The 19,990-nt window shown below is 72.2% G+C and overlaps 1 protein-coding gene across 2 annotated transcripts; it reads right to left on the reverse strand.

Annotated features, from left to right (window-relative positions):
- Positions 1-11,304: 11,304 nt before the first annotated feature.
- PCGF1 (polycomb group ring finger 1) lies at positions 11,305-15,627 on the reverse strand. Of its 2 annotated transcripts, none has more exons than XM_048941773.1 (9): positions 14,662-15,627; positions 13,771-13,876; positions 13,541-13,693; positions 12,957-13,028; positions 12,771-12,879; positions 12,255-12,288; positions 11,997-12,083; positions 11,833-11,925; positions 11,305-11,430 (listed from the first exon to the last, which is right to left on the reverse strand). In XM_048941773.1, the coding sequence occupies exons 1-9, from the start codon at positions 14,755-14,757 to the stop codon at positions 11,383-11,385; spliced, it is 798 nt and encodes a 265-aa protein (XP_048797730.1). In that variant the 5' UTR covers positions 14,758-15,627; the 3' UTR covers positions 11,305-11,382. The 2 variants fall into 2 exon arrangements, with proteins under 2 accessions (XP_048797730.1, XP_048797731.1); XM_048941774.1 differs by having other exon boundaries at positions 11,833-11,913; positions 14,662-14,988.
- Between the last annotated feature and the right edge of the window lie 4,363 nt (positions 15,628-19,990).

The raw sequence follows: 19,990 nt of genomic DNA on the forward strand, positions 1-19,990 counted from the left end.
GGCGCGGCCCGGGGCCGCCCGGTGCTGCCGGGGCCGCTCAGCGGCGCGCCCGCCTCATGCTGCCGGGGGGCGGCGGCGGATCGCCCCTCGCCGCCGCTGTCCCCTCCCGAGCATCGGCGGCCCCGCGACGGCCGCGGCCGCGCTTAAAGGCCCGGTGGCTGCCCGCCCCCTCGGCGGGGGCCCGGCGGCGGCGGCGGAGCGCTCGGCCTCGCGGCGCCGAGAGCGGGCGCGGAGCTCCGGTGCGGCGGCCTTAAAGGCGCGGGGCCGGGGCGGATAACGGGGCGCCGGCGGGGGGAGGAGCCGCGGGGGCGGAGGTACCGGGGGGGGGGGGGGGGGGGGGGGATCCGCTCCGCTCCGGCCCCGGGAGGGGGCGGCTGTGGGGGGGTCGGGACTCCCGCACCGGGACGCAGCACCGCGCCTCCTCCCCGCGTCCCGGGGTTAAGGGCTCCTCGCCCCCCGCTGCCCCCCCTCCGCGCCCGGCCCGGCGGGGTTTTGCCGTCGCAGAAATTTATTATCTCCCCTGCTCCAACCCGCCCATAAAAGCGCGGGGCCGCCGCGTCTGGCAGTGATTAGGGCCGCTCCGGGTTTTGGGTTTCAGAGCGCGGCCCGACCGTAAACCCGCGGTACAAATCGCGCCGCGATCCCGACCGCTCGTAAAGGCGCGGGGACGGCCGCACACGCAGGTGAGCCCCGCGCCGGCGCCGGCGCCCGCACCGCATCCCGCCATCGGGACCGGGGCCGCCGCGTCCCCCGGAGGGTCCCGCAGCTCTCGGCCCCATCCCGCCACGTCCTCACGGCGCGTCCCCGGGGACGGCGGGGGGGTGGGGCGGGGGGGTTCGTGCTGTGGGGTCCGCGGGGAAGAGGGAAGGGAAAGGGCGTGGGGGGGTCCCCGAAGCGCGGGGCGGCGCGGCGGGTCGGAAGGGGGGACGTTCCGGCGGAGTAGGGGGGGAGCTCTGCAGCGGCGCGGGGCTGAGCGGGGTCGGGCTGTGGCACCGCACCCAACGTCTCTGGGGGGTCTTTGCGGGGAGTCACACCGCGCCGTGCCCCGCACGTGGGGAGGGGGCAGGGGGGTCACGGCCAGCGGGGCGGGGGGTGACCGCGGCGATGACAGAAAGTGAACCTGCGGGCGGGGATCGGGGGGAGCAGGTGCAGGGGGACCCCGCGTGTGTCGGTGCTGTTGGGGGGGGGAGCCGCGGGGAGGGGGAGCGGGGGCTGGGGGGGGCTGCCGATGTTGCTGACAAAGGCAGAACGCGATCCCGCGGCTGGAAATCGGAGTTAGACAAATCCAACCTTGAAATTTCCCAGCAGCCGGAGCCATGAAAGCCGGGGGGGGGGGGGGGCGGGGGGGGGGGGAAGAGCAGCGGCCCTCGGCGCGACATGGAACCGATGTCGGAGGGGTTTGGACGTCGCTCCGAGGCAGTCCCCGCGCGGCTCGGACGGGAGAGCCTCGCGTCCCCCCCTTCCCCAAACCACACCGTGCGCCCACCGCCGCCGTGTGTCCATGGATGGGTCCCCGCCGGGGCCCCCGCGCACCACCCCGCTCGCGCCCTCCTGGCCCCGCATTCGGGCCCGCAGGACGGCCCCGATCCACGCGCCGCGCCCCGTCTCACCCGATGTCCCGTGACACGCGCCGGGAATTGCCGCTCGGGTTCGCTGCTGCGGCCCCGCGACCCCAAATCCCCCCCCCCCCCTCCCCCCGGCAGCTCCATATGCTCCATACGGCCCCGTGAGGCCGGGAGGAACGGGACAGGGGGACGGAGCCGGGCCCGGCAGCGGGAGGGGGCACAGCAGAGTCCCAGGAGGGCAGCGGGAGGGGCGCCGGTGGGAAACATCGGTCCCCGCTGCAGGGAACGGGGATGGAAGCGCCCCTCACCCCAAAGCGGGACGCGGGATGGGGAGACACAAAGGGGCTCGGATCGGCGTCCCGCCCCAGCGCCGCGCCCGACGGCGGCCCCACGGCACGGGGGGGTCCACAGAGGCGGGCCTGCGGGGTGACCCCAGTACAGAGCCAGCAGCGCCCGTGTCGTGTCGGCACGGCGGTCAGCGGGGTGGAACCAGCGGCGCTCCATCGATCCCGTGGGCTCCCCCAGCGCGGCCCGGTCGGCCGGAGCTGAGCCCCACGCAGCCCCGCGCGGCTCCGCGACACGAGCGCTGTGCGCGTGTCAGGGTTGTGCGCGCACACACACGGGGTGCGTGACCACGCGTGCGCCCCCTGCCCCGCTCGCGCCCCCCATCCCCCCTCGGCCCCCATCCCTCAGCAGTCCCGCCCCACACCCGGTGCCCGCGCGGCGCAGCTCCCCGTGCCGCGGTAACGCGATTAGGGCCGGGGGGCGGCGCGGCCCCTCTAACTCGGTTACGCGGAGCCCCGCGCCGCCCCCGATCCATTATTCAGCGGCTCCATCTCCGCGGCGCGGGGCCGTGACGAACCGCGCGGCTCTGATTCAATTACGGCCGCCCCCCACCCCGCGGCTCCGAGCGCGCGGCGCTTCGCACATGGAAATTGCTTGCAAATGAATTTCCCTTTAATAAGGGGAACGGCGCGGTGCGAAATTAAACTGTCAGCGGCGGGGGGCGCCGCGGGGGCGGTGTCGGGGGAGCGCCGGGGCCGTGCGCGGTGCAGGGCGGGGGGGGGAGACCCGACAATTACCGGCAATAAACGCGGTGCGGCCGCGGGTTCCCCCCCCGGAGCGGTGCGCTGATGCGCGCGGGGGGTCCGCGGGGATCCCCGTCCGGGTGTCGGCTAATGATGGATTCATTAACGCTCTGACCTCGCCGCGCGGCCCTGCGGCTTAATTAAGCGGAGAGCTCGGGGAGGGAAAGAGGGAGGGGGGCGAGCAGGAGCGGGCAAAGGGCCGTTGGGCCGAACGCGGGGTGTGAGAGCGGGGTCTGTGCGGGGGGGGCTCCCGCACGAGGTTCGGCCCGCAGGTGCACAGCGCGGGGCACGTGGCGCACGGAGCTGGACGCGCCCACGGCTCCGTTTGGGCCCCCCCGGCCCGGTGCCGTGGGGTCAGGGGGAGCCGCCGGCCCTCGGCCACAGCTGCCGCCCTCCCCCTGAGCCCCCCCCCGCCGCTGGGGCCTCCATATGGGCCCGGGCCAAACTCCCGCCAAATGGGCCGGGGGGGGGGGGGGGGTTGCATTTCAAAGCCTCCGGCTGTGAGCAAACGCCGCGCTCCCCCCGCGCTGCCCCCGCGCCCCGCTGGCCCCGGGTCAGCGCACGGCTACCGGGGACGGCCCCCGTCCCCTTTCCCAGGGCGGTGCGGGCCGTGCCCAGTGGGGCGGGATGGGAGAAGGACACGGGGGATGAAAGGATGGACTCGGGCCTGGCCCCCTCCGCGAGGCTCGGGTGGAACTGCGGGGGGGGAAACCGTGGGGAGCGGCCCAGGCCCCCACGCACGGAGCGCGGCCCCCACGACACGGGATCCCCGTCCAGCTGTGGGGCCTGCTGTCACTTCCAGCCCCACCGTGGGGACGGAGGGTGGAGGCAGAGGGGCTCCGTGGGGCTCCCAGCTTCGGCCAGGGGCGTCCCCCACGCTGCGGCAGCCTCGACTGGGGAGCCGGGGGTCCCCCCCGAGGGCTGCGGGGTTGGGAGCCGCGACCCGCGGCCATGCGGATCCAATTAGGGCCGCGCGGGGGGGACGCGATGAGGAAACGCTCCGTCTGAGGCGCTGACAGCCCCGCGCCGCCCGAGATAAGGGAGTGCGGGGTGAGGGCGGGGGGCGATCCGCGGCGGGGCGGGCGGGGGGGGGTCCCGGGCTGCACGTGGGAGGGGGGCCGGCGGCCGCGGGAGGATCCGGGAGCGTCCTCCAGGGCCGGAGAACGGGCGCCGCGTCGGTGCTCAGCGAGGTGCGGGGCTCCCTCTTCCCTGCGGGACGCGGGTGAGCGGGTCGGGCCCCGCAGGCCGCGGGGTCACTTCGGAGCGCCGCTCACGGGCGTAGACGGGGTGTCCTGCGGTTGCCGCGAAAGTCGCGAACACGGCGGGGTTTGGGGGGTTTCTGCCCGCACCACCGGCCGCCCCCCGCCCTGCTGTCCCCCGAGGCCACGCGCAGGTGCCACCCCCGTAGGGTCCCTCCGGTTCTGGGACCGCTCCCCAACGCCGTGACGGTGCTGGGGGAGGGGGCACTGCGGCCGGGACCCAACCCCCGCTTCTCCACGGCCGCGGCACGGTGGGCTCGTTCGCGGGGACGGGGTCGGGAGGTGCAGCCACGCGCCCCCCCGTAGCCCCATCCTCCCCGCCACCCCCCCCCCACCGCAGAGCACCGCCTTCGCCCCGCGGCATTCCCGGTACCCCCGCAACCCCCACGCGCACCGCGGCGCTGCCCCGAGCTGTGGGGCCGGAGAGGAGCGGGGCGCGGCCGGAGGGCGATGCGGGGGAGGCCCCCCCCCCCCCCCCCCCCGGGTGGAGGCAGCGGGGAGAAACGTCCCGGGGAGGGGAACCGTCCTGCGGGGGTGCGGGAGGGGGACGCGTGGCGGCGGAGGGGGTCGCTGGGGGCCGCCACGCCGCGGGTCAGTGATATCATTAACCTCGACGAGGCAGCCGGGCCGCGCCGCCGCGAGGTTAATAAAAAGAAAAGTTCAGGGGAACGCGGCAGCGGTGTCTTGGGGGAGGGGGGGCGGCGCAGCGAGCGGGAGGGGCGCAGTGCCGACGGGGGGGGGGGGGGCGGCCATCGATTGGCCCCCAGCACGGCTGTCATTCAGCTCTGTGGGGGGCGGCGGGGGACGCGGGGCAACGGGGGAGGGAAGGGGAGGCTGCGGGGTGACCCCGTCCCACGGCGCTGCTGATCCGCGGGGGCGAGCGGGGCTGTGCGTGATGGGGCACCCAGCGGGGAGCGGCTCCGGCTGGGGGCTGCGCTGCTGCCTGCCGGCCAGCATCCGCGCCGCATCCCCGTCCCCCATCGCCATCCCCGTCCCCGTCCCCTCCCCATTCCAGTCGCTGCCCCCCAACCCCGACCGCCCCCCAGCCGTGGGGTCACCCGAAGCCGGGCCGAGCCGTGGGGATGTTCTGCACTCAGCTGTGCACAGAGCCCCCCCCGCCCGGTCCGCAGCCCCCAGCCCCGCCTGCTGCGATTCTGTGCTCGGCTGTGAGTTCTGCACGCCGCTGCGCGCACAACGTCGGGCCACGCGTGTGCCGGGCTCGGGGCCGGCTGCGCACCGGGCCCGTGAACGTCTGCGTGAGCGCCGGTCTCCGTGAGCGCCGGTGCGGCGCTGGGTGCGGGCGTCTGAGAAGCGCGTTCTGTCGGTTCTGTGTGCGGAGCCGGGAGCGGATCGCAGCCCCCGGGGATCCCCGCGCCCCCCCGGCCCTGTGCCCCCCCTTCTCCCCCTCCTCAGTGGGGCTCCGCTCCCCGCGCTGCCGCCCCCCGAAATCAATTCTCGGGTTACTGAAACGCCGCGTCTCCGTCTGGCGGCTAATTGCGTGTGAGCCCTAATCATGGCGCGTGGCGGCTGCGCTGCTGCTCCTCCATTGTGCGCCCACCGCGCTGCGGGCATGCGTGGGGCTGCGGGCCGGGGGGGGGGGGGCTGTGGGTTTGCGGGCTGTGGGGTTGTGGGGCCGTCGTGTCCCCCCCCATTTTGTGTGCGGTGACCACACCGCGCCCGGGATGTGGGGTGCGGGGCCGGCCGTCACGCCGCTCTCAACGCCCGCCCGCAGTTCCGCTCTCGAACCCGCGTGTGTCCCGCTCCGCAGCGGCGATTCCAGAGCCGGGGGCTGGGAGTGAGGACGCTGTGACATGAAGAGCTCCGGCCCCGCACTCGGCCACGCCTGTCCCCCTGCTCCATCCCCGCAGTTCCACGGCCCCGTTGTCACCTCTTCCTGCTCACATCCTCCGTGTGGGAGTATGGGGTGGTGTGGGATGGGGATGGGATGGGATGGGATGGAAATGGGGATGGGAATTGAATAGGGATTGAATGGGGATCGAATAGAGATGGGATGGGGGACAGGGCCGGGACAGGTCAGGGTCCACTGGGGTGTGATGGGGGTCTGCAGAGAGGTCAAGGCTGCTGGGCCGGGAGGGTCTGGGGCCGTTTTGGCACAGCAGGGCCCAGCGCAGCGCCCCGGCAGGGTCCCCACGCTCTTTGCCCCCCTTTGGGCAGCACGGGCGGCCCCTGGCTGGGCAAGGAGGATGCAGGACAGACCGGGGCTAAGAATAGAGCCCGGCTGGGAACAGGGAGCGGGAACGGGAGGAAGGATGGGGCTTCCTCTGCGACGGCTCTTCTTCCTCCCTCCCTGCCGCTGCCATGTGGCACAGCCTCGCCCTGCGCCGGGTCGGGGATGTGGGGCAGCCCGGGTGGGCTGCGAGGGGCGGCGGCTCCTGGCCCAGGGGGCCCCCGCTGCGCTGCGCCGCTCCCTGCGTTCTCAGCACCCCCTGCCCAGCGCGGGGCACAGCGCGGCCGGACCCCGTGTGGGGCCGGAGCTGCCCGTGGGAAGAACATCCCGGCGCGATGCCGGGGGTGGGGGAGGCTGGGAGCGGAGCTGCGGGCTCTGTCCCCGCGTCCCCTCACCGCCCGGAGCGCCGTCCTGCTGGGCATGAGCCGTTCCGTTGGGACGGGGCTTCCTGCGGGGAAGGTGGGGACGAGAGGGGCAGACAATAAACCCAGGAAACGCTCTGAATAGCGAAGGTAACCGAGCCGGGAGCCCCCAGCGCTGAGTCACCGCGGAAGCGTCCGGGCCCGGGTCGGGGGGAGCCTGCGGGGCCGCCCCGATCCCACCGCACAGCACCTCGGGGGCTTCCGAGCCCCGCACGGCGCTCACCGCTACCTGCGCTTCCCCAGCGCCTGACCCTCGCGGCCCCTCGTTCAGCGCTGCCCGATTCTTCGCCCCCCCGCCTGCCCCGGGCCGGGCGCTGACAGCCCCTCTCCGTGCCCGCGAGGGGGGGGGACAGGCGGGGTCTCCCCGTGCCCCACTTGGGAGCTGCCCGCGTGTCCCGCAGCTCAGGGCTCCAGACCTCATCCCCGGGGCTCGGACCCCGGCACCGGGCGGCTCGCACGGCAGCGCGGGGCCCGGCGGGTGCCCTCTGCGGGACCGGGGCTCACCGCCCCGACCCCCCCCCCCCCCCGCGTCGAATGATTTACGGGCGAGGGAAGCGCGCGGCGCCAGACAGATCGGGCCATAAAACCTCGGGGGCAGGAAGTCTCGCCAACTTCAAAGGGCCGTGGCCACAACGACGGGGGTCGGCGGGTCCAGCGCCGCGGCGCGGGGCGTTGGGGCGGTGGGTGGCAGCCGACCCTACCGCGCACCCCGCATCTTCCGCGCCTGCGTGCGTCCCGTGTGCGCATCCGTGCGCGCTGCAATGTGCGCAGTGTCGGTGCACCCCGCGTGTCCCCGCTGCGTGCGCGGGGCTGGCGGTGCGGAGCGCAGCGGCGCTCGCTGCCGTCGGAGCCCGGTGAGGCTCTCCGGGGCGGCGGCCCTGCGGCGTCCCCGACGCGTATCCCCCCGCCCCCCCCCCCCCCGCGCCCGGCGGCACGCAGGAAGGCAGGGCGGGGCGGCCGAGCAAACAAAGAGCCGGAGGAAACGCCGCCGTCCAAGATAAACCGGGGAAGGTGAGGGGGTGCCCTCCCGCCCCCCCGGAGCTCCCGCGCGGAGCTGGGAGAGAGCGGCCCGGAGGTGCCGGTCCAGGCGCCCCGTTTCCAGCCCTCCCCCGCCCCCCCCGCCCGCAATTCCGGGGTTCGTTCCCCGCCGGGTCGGGGGGTCCCAGCCCGGGCCGGGGAGGGGGGGGGGAGCCCGGGAGGCTCGGGGTGCCACCACTCCGCGCTGACGCCGCGTGCCGTGAGAGCTCGGAGCCGCATTCCCACGCTCTGCGCCCGCGTCCCACGGGGCTGCGCTGCCCCTCCGTCCGCAGGAAGGTGCCCCCCCGCCCCCCCCGCTCCCCCGGCCCCCCCGCCCCGCATTCCCACGGCGTCCCGGTGCCAACCCCGTGCCCACATCCCGGGGAAGCGGGCGGGAAACTCCGCAGGGCCGGACGGGACCCCCCGGGCCGGGCGCAGCGCGGGGGATCGCGGCACAGCGTGCGGACCCGCCGGAAACCGCTCGGCGTCGTTTAAAAGACGATCAGGCGGTGACAGGAATTAAATTGTGTTTTGATTTTCTCATTAGCCCGATCTGCGGCGCGCCTCGTTACGGGGTAATTTCCCCGCTCCGACGTGACAGCTCATTCCCCCCGTGACAGCCGGGTGCCCGCGGGGGATGTCCGCGCCTCCACGCGTGCGCGCGGGGTGGGCCGCCGTGCGGGATGCGAGAAGGGCGGCCCCCGTTACCCCCCTCCTTTTCTCCCCCCCCCGCGCACCCCGCCGCTTCGCTCTGCCCCCCGTCCGCCCGCAGGAGGCGCCGCCAACCCCGCTGTGTGCGGCGGTGCGTGCGGGCAGCCGGGCCGGCGGTGCGGGGCCGTGCGGGGAGGCGCAGCAGCGAAGCAGCGAAGGGCCCGGTCCTGTAGGATGGGGCGGTGGGACGGGGTCTGAGGGGCTCCCCAGCGCATTGCGTGAGGTCTTTGTTGGAGGCCCCTGCGGCCCCACAGCCGCCCCCGGAGCCCCGCAGGACCCGCTCAGCACCCGGTCAACCGTCTGCCGTGCTGCAGGGAAGGGGCAGCGAGCGCAGAGATGGGGGGAGGGGGGCAGCAGGGGGGGGTGCCCCACAGCCGTGGTACAGAGGGAGCGGTGATGGCACAGAATCAGCGAATATCCCGAGCTGGGAGACCCCCGAGGATCACCGGGTCCAACTCCCGCGCCGCTCAGGACCACCCCAAATCCCTCACCCTCCCTTTGCCCGCAGCACCCCCACGTCCTGCACCCCTCACCCTTAATCCCACACGGTGAGGTGACACCCACAGCCCCGCAGTGGGACACGTGTGGGGACACCCACGTCCGGGTGAACGGACCCCAAAGCTTTTGGGGGCTGCCGTCAGAGCCCCGGGCTGCCCCTAACGAGGCCCAGCCACGCTAACGAAGCAGTGACTGCCACGCAGTGTGGGGGCTGGCTGTGGGCCCAGTTGTGCCCCATCGGTACCGAGGGCAGGGTGCTGCCCCAAAGCTTCTTCAATGCCGCGGGGCGGCGCGGGGCTGTTGGCTCCTGCTTTTGTGGGGGGCACAAAGTGTTGGTGCTGCTGGGTTCTGACTGCGCTGCTCGCGGCTGTTCGCTGGCCCTGGGATCCCTTGGTTTTTCCAAGCCTACCCAGCCTGGATCCTCTGTGATTTGTAGGGATGCCGGGGGGGTCTGTGGGTGCTGCAGCCCCTCCTGCTCGCAGTGCTGGAGGTGGACAGGATGAAGCTGCACCCTCAGCCCGGTCCCGGCGCAGCTGGGGGTGAGGAGGAACGCGAGAGGCTGCTTTAAAAAACAAAGAAACAAAAAAGCCCCTTGAGATCTGTCTCTATACTCGTACATCTCCGTGTATTTCTTTTTCTTTCCCTCGTGTGTCCCCTGTTGCAGGGCGGGGGTTGCAGCGATGATCAGCCCGAACGTGTGAGCAGCTCTGGCAGCGATGGGCCGTGGAGGTGAGCGCTGGGGGGGGTCGCGCACTGCGAGCTCTGAGACAGCGAGGATTCAGCAGAGACCATTAAAAAGCTTCCACAGACCTCACGGGGCTCCGTGCCGCCTTACGGGGGCTCCGTAGTGCTCTTCAGATCACAGATCGAGCCGAACCGCACAGCTTCAGCCTTCCTGCTCCAACAAAGATGCGGGTGGGATCTGTCTGTATCCGCAGGGACCCGGCACTGCTGGGACCCCCCCCCCCGGCTCTGTGTTCCCCCCCCCCCCCCGGCCCAGCCCGGCATCACCGACGGGGGCGGCTGTGGCCACCGACCCCAAATCCCCACCCGGCCCCATCGCCGGCCCCGGCCCCCTCTCGGATCCTCTGGGTTTGGTTCCCCGCCCCCAAGCACCCCGCGCCTTGGGGCGCTGCAGCGGGGTTCGCCTCCCGCCCTGTAACACCGGGGCAGCGCCGGCATCCCCGCGCAGGGCTGCTGGCCCCCGCCGCGCCCCCGGGTTGGGGCCGGGCGGAACGGGGGGCGGGGGGGGTTCAGGTTTCCTCTGTGCCGGGCTGGAGCCGGTGCCATTAAGCCCCCCTCGGAGCATGACGTGCGGGCGGGATATCAAAGCGCCGTGACCGCAGCTCGCAGCCGCCCGACGGCACCGTCCCGGCCCGCGCCCCGTTACTGCGGGGTGCCGTGCGGGGCCTCCCCGTGCAATCCCCGCACCCCCGGGCTCCGCCGCGGCCCCCGCACCCCAACGGGACGGCAGCGCCGCTCCGCAGCCCCCAGCAGCCCTCTCCCCGCCAGCGCGACCCCGCGGCCCCGTTCCCCGTTGGGTGAGACCCCCCCCCCCGCACCCTCCCCACCCTCGGCCGCTTTTTGCCCGCATTTCCCCACGTCCTTCGCGGCGGCCGCGTGAGGGATGGCCGACAGCTGGGGCGGCCGCGCCGGTAACCGGATCCCCCCGCCGCGGCGCGGGGTCAGAGCGGGGCGGGGGCGGCCCCGGCGTTGCGGTGCCCCGACGGGCCGGGACGGGCGGCCGCCCAGCCTCCGTCGCTCTCGGGGCACCGGCACCTGTTCCTCCCGCCCGGCCCCGCGCCGCTCCCCGCCGCCAGCTGAGCACCCCCCCCTTCGCCCCCCACCGGCGGCCGCAGATGGCGGCGAACGCTGCCCCGCCATAGCGGTAATGAGGCGCGATGCGGGGGGGGGGCCGCCCCGCGCGGGCGATCCGAGGGCCCGTGGCTGCATTACGGCTCATTGTGCGCGGGCAGCGGGGGGCAGAGGCGACAGCCGTGCCGCCCCCCCGAACCCCCCCCCCGCCGTTCCTCGGCGGCGTTCTGGCACCGGAGGGGGAGACGGGCCGTGCGCCAGGCGGCCGCGACGGTGATGGATCGGAGCCGCGGCCGAGAGGGGCGGCGGGGGGAGGGAGGGAGGGAAGGGGAGGGGGCTGCGGGCCGTGAGCCCCCCCAGCACCGCCCCGCTTTGCAGCCGCACTATTGACGTCCGAAGCGCGCTGCTGCACCCCGTCCCGCTGCATCACCCCCCACCCCCTGCGGTGCTGCACCCCACCACCGTTCCCTCACCCCCCTGGGCAGAAGCTGCGGTGCATCCTGTGTCTCAGTGCCGTATCCCCCCCTCCACACTGACACTGAGGGGCGCCGACCCCCCCGCAGCCCTACATCCCAAGGTGCGGGTGGAGCGGGGACTCAGTGGGATGCTGCCCCAATTTCCCCCCTGAGGAGCCAGCAGGACCCCCAGCCTCACATGTGCCACCCCCCCTTCCCCACAAAGGAAGCGTGATGGATTTTCAACAGTTTTATTCAAAAAATAAACTTGAGCGGGAGGGGGGCATTAAGTTAAAGAGGGGGAAGGGGGGGCAGGAGCAGGGCTGTGCTGCGGGGGGGGGGGGGCAGCACCCGCCCCCAGCCCCTACCTCCTCTTGTCCTTGATGCTGTAGTGCAGCAGGAGCGGTGCAGGCTGCAGGGCGAGGAAGGGGTGTCAGGGCAGCAGCGACCCCCAGCTCCACTCCCTTCACTCCCTGCCCCCCACCAGCCTCCCCCTCACTCCCTGCCCCCTCGGCATCTCCCCCCCTCACTCCCTGCCCCCCAGCACTCCTGCTGCTCCCCGCCCCTGTGGCCCAGGGCGCTGCGCTCAGTGCTCCATGAACTTGTCCCACCCCTCCTGGGACGCCCCTCTGACCCGCAGCACCGCCGAGCTCCGTCCTGCACAGAGCTGCTGCCCCACCGCGAGCACAACCCGATCGCAGCTACAGCCAGCGGCATCCATCATCCGTGACTGCGCACCTCCCTGCTCCATGGCCTCGGCCCCCGCCCCTCTCCCCCCCTTGCTGCAGGGTGGGGGTCCCCCCCCGACGCCCACCTTGCCAAACCAGCGTGAGAGCCAGAGCTGCTTCATCGTCATGTGGTCAGGGAGCGCCTCGCCGTTGAACAGGATCTGCACCTGTGGGCAGGGCTGCGCCATCATCGGCCTGAGCTCCCGGCCCCCTGCTGCCCCCTGCTGCCCCCCGCCCGGCCCACACTCACGTGCTGCAGCGGCAGCCCCAGGCGGTGGCACAGGACCCTCCGCAGGTGCCGGATCTGCGCCCGCACGGAGCACCTCACGTATTTCTGCTGCAAAGGGCAGAGCCATAGGGGCAGGGTCAGCGCTGTGCGGGGCAGAACTGCTCCCCAAACGTCCAAAGTCTGCAGCAGCCACGGGACGACCCACCAACCCGTGGTCTGGGGGTGCTCCAAAGAACACAGCCAGCCTCAGGGCAGAGCCCGCAGTGCCCAGATGCTTACCTGCAGAACGGCCTTGCTCTTGTCCTTGCTGGAGCTGTGGAGGAAAGAGAAGGGGCAGCCAGGGGGCCATAACCCCGCTGCCATCCCTCTGGGCACAGCCTGGCACACAGCCCTGCTGGCTCTCATCCCACCCTGGAGGCGGGGGCCGCCCTGATCCGAGCGCCCCGTGCTCCCCATGGCGGTCGGGGTGGCAGCAGGGCAGACACGTGGCTGAGCTGGCAGCTGAGCTGCAGCCATCGATCCCAGCACAGCTCCCAGCGCTGCCGCTTATTGACTTTGCTGTCAGGAGTCGGCAGGCAGCTGCTCGGTGCCCTGCACCGCATTTATTAACGCTCAGCCCTCCAGGAAGGGGCGATGGGAAGTGGGGGGGGGGGCAGAGCTTTGCAGGGGGGCTGCGCAGCCCTACAGCCTGGTAACAGCTGGGTAACAAGGGGGGGATACGGGAGCTGCAGTCCCTCTCCTGCTCTCCACTTGTCCCCACAGCGAGGGGCAGCTCAGCAGAACCATAGCACTCACCTCTGCTTCTCCAGGCACAGCGAGACGTGCTCGTCATAGCGGAAGTAGTGGGCACGGGAATGGTCGAAGGTGCTGTAGGGCAGCCCCATGGGGTCACCCCCCACCGTGTCTGGGAGAAGGGAGCAGCAATGAGCCCCCCGCTGCCGTCCCCGTGCCACCCCGCACCCCATCCCCATCCCCACCCACCGTCGCCGCTGGGCTGCGTCACCCGGTCGAGGCCACGGGACTGGTAGAACTCCCGGATCCTCTTCTCTTCACCTGCGGGCGAGAGGAGAGCAGTGCTGAGCCGTGCCCCGAGGCACCCAGGAGTGTTGTGGTGGCCCCTAGCTGCCCTCGCTCATCTCCCAGCTCTGAAGGATGCTTGGCAGAAAACACGAGCTGCCCTGCAGGCCCCCATCCCTGCTCTCAGCATCGCTCACATCCCCTCCTGCGTTCTGGGCTGCAGGGCCCTGGTCCACCCTGTGCACTCCTGTGCTCCCAGCCCAGCACAAGCACGTCCCCATCCTCCGTGACAGCACTCAGAGCCCCTCCGCCCGCACGCTGTGCTGGAATGAGCTGACATTTCCAGACACGTCCCCAGCGCCGTCCCCTTCCCCATCCTGAGTGACGGGGGGCCGATCGGGAGCCCCCCCCCCCTGCATTGCTTTGCATTCATCACAACCACTGCGCTGTCGCTGCGCTGTCACTCAGAGCCCGGCCTGTGGGACGCTGGGCGCAGGGCTGCTCCTGACACCCATCCCTGCAGCACAAACCGTCCTCCAGGCACTCACTCTCCTGCAGGCCGGGCACCAGCTTGTACACGATGTCCTGCATGACGCGGTCCAGCTTCAGGTTGAGCAGCGGCTGCGTCTCGTGGATCTTGGTGTTGCACATGGGGCAGTACTTGCTGGTCTGCAGGTACTTCACGATGCAGCTCTTGCAGACTGAGGGCAGGGAAGGGGAGATGAATGGGGCGGGCCGGGCACAGGGGGACGTCAGCACACGGCCCTGCAGCACTCACAGGTGTGCAGGCACTCGGTGATGGTGGTGGCGTCGATGAAGTACCCGGCGCACAGGCAGCACACGATGTGCTCGTTCAGCTCCTTCATCTTCACCTTCACCTCCTCCTGCAGTCGCACGGCATCATCACCCAGCCACATGCCATGGGTGGCCCGCTGCAGCCCCCAGCCCGCCCCACACCCCCTGCAGCCCACCCTGCAGACTCCAATCTGCCCCACACCTCCTGCAGCCCCCAACCCGCCCCACACCCCCTGCAGTCCCCTGCAGCCCCCAGCCCACCCCACACCCCCTGCAGTCCCCTGCAGCCCCTAGCCCGCCCCACACCTTCTGCAGCCCCCAGCCCACCCTTCAGTCCCCAACCCATCCCACACCCCCTGCAGCCCCCAACCCACCCCACACCTCCTGCAGCCCCCTGCAGCCCCCAGCCTGCCCCACTCCTCCTGCAGCCCCCAGCCTGCCCTGCAACCCCTGATCCGCCCCACACCCCCTGCAGCCCACCCTGCAGACTCGGATCTGCCCCACATCCCCTGCAGCCCCCAGCCTGCCCTTCTGTCCCCAACCTGTCCCACACCCCTGCAGCCCCCAACCCGCCCCACATCCCCTACAGCCCACCCTGCAGACTTGGATCCGCCCCACACCCCCTGCAGCCCCCAGCCCCACCGCGCTGTAGGACTGCCCCCCCCCACGGCCCCATGCCGTCTCGTGCACAGGTGCCGAAGCCCCGCCCCTCTGTGGCCCCGCCCTCACACCTGCTCCAGGCCCCGCCCCCGCCCGAAGCCCCGCCCCCTGCCGCCCGTCCCCACCCGCTGTCCGCATGCGCACAATGCCGAGGACGGCGCCTGCGCGCCTCGCGCCTCCCGCTCCGCCCCCGCGCCCCCCCGCCGCCGCTCGCCTCGTTCCGCAGCGGGTCCATCTTGTAGACGGCCTGCAGCTGGTTCCGTAGCCGCATGGCGATCGCCATCGGGCCCCCCTGAGGAGGCGACGCCATCTTAGAACCTCCTCCGCCCCCGCGCACTTCCGGGTTCGGGCCGGGGGCGGGGCCGGGCGCCGCTCCCTGCGACCACAGCTCCCGGCGTGCCCCGCGCCGCGCCAGGAATGCTGGGACGGGAGGGAACGGCGCCCCCTGCCGGACCCGGCGCGGAGCTACGCAGTGACCGGGCCCAGCCCTCCAATGGCAGCCAATGGGGGCGAGGGGGCGGGGCTTGAGGGCGCAGCCGCTGCCAATAGGTGAGCGCGTAGTGCCGCGGCGGTCGGTCGGTAGGGGGCGCCAGATCACTGCAAGAACGGCGCGGAGGGAAGGGAACGGGGGGGGAGGAATGAATGGGGACCGGGGGGAAAGAACAGAGATTGAGGGGAATTAATGGGGTGAACGGGGCGGAATGAATCTGGGAACAGAGGGGAATGGATGGGGGAATTGGGGGGAATTAATTGGGAAGACGGGCATGGATGGGGTCACTGGGGTGAATGGGATGAAGTGGGGTGAATGGGGGGTAAGTGGGGTGAATGTATGTGTGAGTGAATGAGGGCACTGAATGGGGTGCGAGGGGTAACGGGGACCTGGGGTGAATGGGAGCTGAGGAGGAAAGGATAATGGGGTCCTGGGAAACGGGATATAAGGGGAATATAAGGGGGATATAAGGGTGTCTGAGGGAGTGGGATGGGGGGAAATGGGGAGAGCTGGGATGAGCACGTGAATGAATGGGAGCACTGGGGTGAATGGGGGCTGAGGGGGGATAATGGGGTCCTGGGGAATGGGGTATGAGGGGAATGAGGTGCCTGAGATAATGAGATGGGGGAAAATGAGGGTCTTGGGCATAGGGTGGGTACAGCAGTGTAAGGGCACTGATGGGGGACCACCAGGAATGCCCTGAATGGGATGGGAATGGCCTCAGCGGGGGTGAATGGGGATGGGGAGGGAATGGGGCTGTCAAGGGGGCAGGGAGTGAGGGTTCAGCAGCGTGGTTGCACTGATTGGGCAGGGATGGCCTGAATGCCCAAAGCGACGACCCCCAGGCCCCCCTGCTCTGCCACGTGTGGGGCCGGGGGCTCCGTGGGGCAGCCCTCGTGCTAGCTGTGGGCACGGCAAGCACCTGCCCGGGGCTGCCTGAGGGTTGGGGGGGCAGCGGATGCGAAGGGCCGGGGGTGCGGGGCACGGCGGCTTAGGGGTGGTGTCGAGGAGCGGGGCCGGGGGCGGGGGGCTCTGCCGGGGCCGGGCGGCCTCCTCGGCGCAGCAGCCGGAGCCTGGAGCCGCGCTAATGGGGGTGATTGGATCAGGGCTCTGGAGGGGAAGGAGCGGCCCCGCTAATGCAAAGCAGAAGCTGTTAACGGCCGTAATGGCTCGTTACGGTTACGATTATTGCTGCAATCCCCAGCAACAAGTGCTGCCTGGGGAGCCGCCGGGGCCGGGGCCGGGGGCGGGCAGACGGCGCGGCCCCGTGGGACCCGGAGCGGCGCCCGGCGCTGTTGGGCGGCCCCGGCGCGGTGTGTGGGGTGCAGTCGGGATCGGGGTGCCGTTAAAACTCGAGCAGAGCCGCCGTAACGGCTACCGGGGCCGGGGCTGTGGGGCCGGGCACGGAGCGCACGGGACCTGCAGCGTCTCCGCTTTGTTGCTTCGGTCCGGGCTCGGCTGCGCAGGGCGAGGCTCCGCATCCCCCACGGTGCCCGCAGGAGCCGAGCGAGCTCCGCTCATTGATTGGGCGTGCGGGACCGAGAGCCTTCGGTGGAAGATCCGGACCCCGTCACACCGAGCCCTGCGAGCCGCTGGCCTGGCTGGGTGCTGCTGCTGGTCCTCCCAGCTCCTCCTCATCCCTACCGGATTCCCCGGTCCTGGGCACAGCTCTGGGCTCGGCCTCGGCCACCTCAGCTCCTCCACATCCCAGCCAGCACAATTCGGCCCTATCCCTGGGCTGGATAGAGCTGGCCAGGCTGGCTTGGCTCCTCACATCCGTGTGATGCAGCCCGGCCCTGCCGTGAATCCCCCGCCGTGTCGCTGAGCTGTCAGCCATCCGCCCCCCCCCCCGCCTCCCGCCGTGCTCCATCACCCCCAGCGCAGGAGGGGAATCCGGGCGCTCCAGGGGGCCCATGGGCCCGTGAAAGCCCCTCCACTGCTGGTTGGAGCCTGCCCCATCCCCGACCCCGCCCCATCCCCGACCCCGTCCTTGCTGGGCGGTGAGAAATGAGGCAGGGGCCGGGGTGACCGCCCGTGTCTGGGAGGGCCCGGCCCCATTTGTACTGCCAGGAGCAGTTCCTGGGAGGGACGGCCTGCTGGGGGGCTGCGAGGGTCACAGCTGGGCCAGCACAGCCCTGGGGCCAAGGCAGCATCACTCACTGCCAGCACCGTCCTGCACCACGTGCCGGCACCGGGCTGAGAACCGGCAGCGCACCGACAGCAGCACCGTGCTGAGGATGGGCGCCCAGCACCGAGCGGCGCCGCGGGTCACACGGCCTGGAGCAGCCACGGGCTGAAGGCTGGAACGGGCGATCTCTGTGGTCCTTCCTACCCTACTGACTCCATGAGTGCAGCCTCCTTGCCGTGCAGCTTCCAGCACACGCTCCCTGCACGCTCCCTGGCACATCCAGCCGTGTCTGTAGGGGCCACACGCAGCCTTTCAGCACCGCGACCCAGGCGGTGATGCTGGGGCTGTGGGAGCTCAGCTGGGACAGGACAGGCCCGGAAAGGGGCCGCAGGGTGGGCGCTGAGGGGAGCCCAGCAGCACGTGGGGCGGCTCACCTGGGGATGTGCTGCTCTCTGCCCTCGGGGTGCCCCCTCCCCACACCCTCGTGATGCACTGTGCCGTCTGTGCCCCTGTGTTGCACCCCTCTGTAGCCCGGCATGCTTGGCACCTCACACTGCTCGTGCCCTGGCACAGCAGCAGCGCCACGCCGGGCAGGAACACGGCTGGGGATGGGGATGGGGCCCGGAGGGTCAAGGGCTGCAGTGGGGACCGATGCGCCCCGCAGACCGTTTGCAGCCCGGCACGGCGGGGCCGCGCGGCTCCATCCGCAGATACATAATTAATGCACCCCTGAGCTCCGCGGGGCTGCGGGGCGGGCCGGGGCTTTTAGCGGAGACCTGCTCAAATATTCAGCTCCATTTCCGCCGCGCGGGGCTGGGCGGCTCCTTCTGGTAAGCGCTGCGGGGGCTTTCCCGGCCCTGGGGTGCGGGGCGGGCGGGCCGTGCCCGGCGCGGGGGCACCGTGCTGAGCCCGGAGCAGCTCGGGATGGCACAGAGCAGCAGAGCTCCGGGCCGGGGCCGCCCATCCCGCTGCCGTCCCCGGTGCCATCGGCCCCTTCCCGGCCTCAGCGCGGAGCCCCCAGCCCCACACCAGGACCAACCCCGAGAGTCCCGGTGCTGGGGGGCTCCGGGGATGGCCGGCGCCGGGGGGTTCGTGGCAACGCGGCCGCGGGGCGGGGGGCTGGGGGGGGGCTGGGCACTGGTTATGGACTGAACTCCCTGCCTAATGCACCTGATTGGATTTGCAGAATCCAATTACCTGCCCTCGGCCTTTGATAACGAGGTTCTGAGCGACGGTTTCTGTCAACGGCCCCGCGGCACAGAGAGCTGCGGGCACTCGGCGCCCCCCGGCCCGTTCAGCCCCGGACCGCAGGGCAGAGCCCGCAGCCTCGGGGGAGCGGGGGGACCGAATCCCCCAGAATAACCCGACCCCCGCGGGGATGGGGGCAGCGGGAGCCCGGGATGGGACCCGCGGCACACACTGCAGGGCCGGGGGCCGCGCACCGCCCCCCCCCGCTCTCCCGCTCCTCCAGCACCCCGCACCTTGCTCCACGGCCGCAGCCCCACGCCGTGACCCATCAGCCCCACGGAAGCTTCGGGGCCTCGGCCGTCGACCCCGCTGATTACAGTGGGATCCCCCCGCACCCTTCAGGACAGCGGGGCTGCTCCGCTTCCCCCCCCCGCGCCTCCCGCCTTCCGCTTCCGTCCCATAGAGCGGCCGGAGAGGGACGCGGGGGGACAGCAGCGCCCACGCTGCCCCCGGCCCGGAGTCCCCGCTCCCCAGAGGCCGCCCCGAGCCCCATCTCCGCGTCCCCGCCCCGCTCCGCGGCCGCAGCCCGGCGGGCAGCGCACCGTACAGCACGGGGCCGGCGCACACCGCCGCCCGTGGCGCACAGCTCCTCCCCGAAGGCGCTGCGCAGCCGCCGACGGTCACCGCGGTGACGTCCCGACCGGGGCGGCTTCGGCCGTCGCAGGTCGTCGGGGCGCGGTGTGCGGGGCGCGGTGTGCGGGGCCGTGGCCGCGCGGTGCGGTTGCCCGAGTGCTCGGCCCGGCCCGGCGCTGCCGGTCGTTACCGGGGGGAGCGAAGCGTGCGTGCCACCGCGTCACCCCCGCACCCAGCGGCTGCCAGCGCCCGGCCCGGGGCCGGCGGGTGCGGGGCACCGGGAGTGTTTCATGCGGTTAAGAAGTGTCTGATTGAGGCAGGAGGCGCCAGCAGCTCCCACGGGAGCCGCAAGTCAAGGACTGGAGGACCAAATGCAGGCTAAAGTAATCCAATCTGGGCTGGCTTCATCTAATTAGCCCAGAATTAACCCAGCAGCCAGAGAGGAGCTGACTGTCCCTACAGTTTGCCAGCGGGTTTGGGGGGGAAGCGGGAGGAAGAAGGGGACGTCCAGCGATAATGAGATTAGAGGGGGAGCGGGCGGGAGAGGGCGGCTTGGCAGCAGCTCCCGGTGGTAACGTGGGGCCCGGCCAGGCCTCCGCCGCTTAATTGCCGCGCGCTGGAGCGGCTGGCAGCGGCGAGGGGCGGGCAGCGACCCGCGGTACTCCGTCCTGCCCCCCGGCAGAGCGCCCGAGCCCGGCAGGGAGCCGTGCGGGGCACGGGGACGCCGGCGCGGGGCTGCGGGGCTCCGTGAGCTGCAGAGCGGCAGCTCGGGGGGGGAGGGGACACGCGGGGGTCGGCTGCGGTGATGGAAGAGCCGTGCGAAGGCCGTGGGATCTGTGCATCCATCGTCACGGCTGTGCCGCGGGTTGGGCGCCCTGCGGGGCAGCGGGATGCTGGGGTGCAGCTCTGCTCAGCTCACGGCCCCTGTGCGACCGCTGCGGCTCCGGCAGCAGCAGGGCCTGGTGCTGCGCTCACTGCGGGCAGCGCCGTGGGACTGAAGGCTGATTTTCCACCCTCTGCCCCATCGTTTTGCAGCTGTCAGCGGCAGCGGGTGCTAGCCCACAGGGCAGATCGGTGGGGCCGCGCGTTGGAGACCACAGGGGT

This window comes from Lagopus muta, chromosome 4, assembly GCF_023343835.1.
Source record: "Lagopus muta isolate bLagMut1 chromosome 4, bLagMut1 primary, whole genome shotgun sequence".
Classification (NCBI taxonomy): domain Eukaryota; kingdom Metazoa; phylum Chordata; class Aves; order Galliformes; family Phasianidae; genus Lagopus; species Lagopus muta.